The 1,495-nt window shown below is 62.9% G+C and overlaps 1 protein-coding gene across 1 annotated transcript in view; it reads left to right on the forward strand.

The window, feature by feature from the left end:
* The first annotated feature begins 21 nt into the window (after nt 1-21).
* The window catches only part of SLC30A2 (solute carrier family 30 member 2), a 5,378-nt gene continuing 3,904 nt past the window's right edge, over nt 22-1,495 (forward strand). The window contains exons 1-2 of the mRNA XM_025198650.1: nt 22-455; nt 1,027-1,173. Coding sequence (XP_025054435.1) covers nt 113-455; nt 1,027-1,173 — 490 coding nt within the window. The 5' untranslated portion in view covers nt 22-112. The remainder of the gene's footprint in view (nt 456-1,026; nt 1,174-1,495) is intronic.

Genomic DNA, 1,495 nt, shown 5'->3' on the forward strand with positions numbered 1-1,495 from the left:
CCCCCCAGGGCCGGGGCAGCAGCTGGCACGGGGCAGGGAAGGGGGTTCAGGGCTGCAGGGGAGGCGGGGGCCACTCTCCTCTCTTCGGGTGCTGCTTTGGGGTGGGCTGGAGATGAACCCGTGGTCCTTCATTCGCGGGCCCCCATTTCAATTGCAAACCTCTGCCCGCCCCCCACGGTCTCCCCTCCCGAGCCGCCCGCCACCCCCAGGGTGGGCAGTAAGGGCAGCTCTGCGCTTCAGGCCCTGCCTCGGTGTGTCGGGGAAGGATTTCCACAGCTCCGTGCTCAGGTACATGCCGGACCTGGCCTCCATCGAGCTGGGGGTACAGGGCAGCCAGCACTGCCACTCGCAGCGGGTCACCGACGACCACAGCGGCTCCGATAAGGAGCGGGCGCGAAGGAAACTCTACCTGGCGTCGCTGATCTGCCTGGTCTTCATGATGGGGGAAGTTATAGGTGAGGCGCAAGCGGTCTCCACTTGATAAGAGCTGAAACACCCATGAAAAGGACTCGTTCTCCTCCCGCTGCCCTGTGTTACGTGCGGCTGTTCTTCCCTGCCGCGTTCCACCCTAGAAACAATCGCATTTGAGCACGGTAGTGTGAGCACGGTAGTGTGACCGCAGTAGTATACCTGCAGGTCTGGCTGAGGGCCCCATCCCCACAAGGACCAGGCCAGCCTGGGGCAGCAGGCCAGTCTCTGCCTCTTTTCCCACCCATGAGACGGAGCTAATGTAGGGGCAAGGCTGAGCAGTGAGGGAGCCGCAGAGCTGAGGCTTCTCCGTGCTGTAGTAGAACAGGGGAGAGCACCGAAAATCACAGCCCTCCCCAGGCTCCCTTCCTGCATCGGGACAGACACAGCGAACATTTGGCTTCAGAGAAATCCCAGCAGCCCCAGCACATGGCCTGCAACTTTTTTGGGGGTTGCCCCCTGTACCTCTGAGCTTGCACCCTGGCACTTCCCTCGCCTGGGGCTGGGCATGCTGGGAGGATCCCCTGTGCAGCGTGCCCCACGTTCTCCACCCCGCAGGGGGATACCTGGCCCACAGCCTGGCCATCATGACGGACGCGGCCCACCTGCTGACGGACTTCGCCAGCATGATGATCAGCCTGTTTTCCCTGTGGATGGCGTCGCGCCCGGCCACCAAAACCATGAACTTCGGCTGGCACCGAGCAGGTACTGTGGACGGGGGTGGTCTGTAGGGTGGCAAGCTGCCTACATGGGTAAGTCCTCGCTACCTCCCCATCCACCACTAACCAGCTCTGGGGATCGTGGAGGCTCTCCTGCCTGGGGTGACCTCCCCATCTCTGCCTTGTTGGACCGGGAGTGGAAGGTGCATCCCCTCCCTTCTGATGCAGGGCTGGGAGATGGGACAAAGTGCCCCTGTCCAGCCTTACAGCCCGTAAAGCACTCGTGGCTCTTGGGCAGTGAGATGTGCTTGAAGCTGGGGCCAAGGTGTGGAGGGTCATGCCCTCCACAGCTGGACGTGAGCAGATCC

This window comes from Alligator sinensis, unplaced genomic scaffold (genome assembly GCF_000455745.1).
Source record: "Alligator sinensis unplaced genomic scaffold, ASM45574v1 scaffold337_1, whole genome shotgun sequence".
Lineage (NCBI taxonomy): Eukaryota > Metazoa > Chordata > Crocodylia > Alligatoridae > Alligator > Alligator sinensis.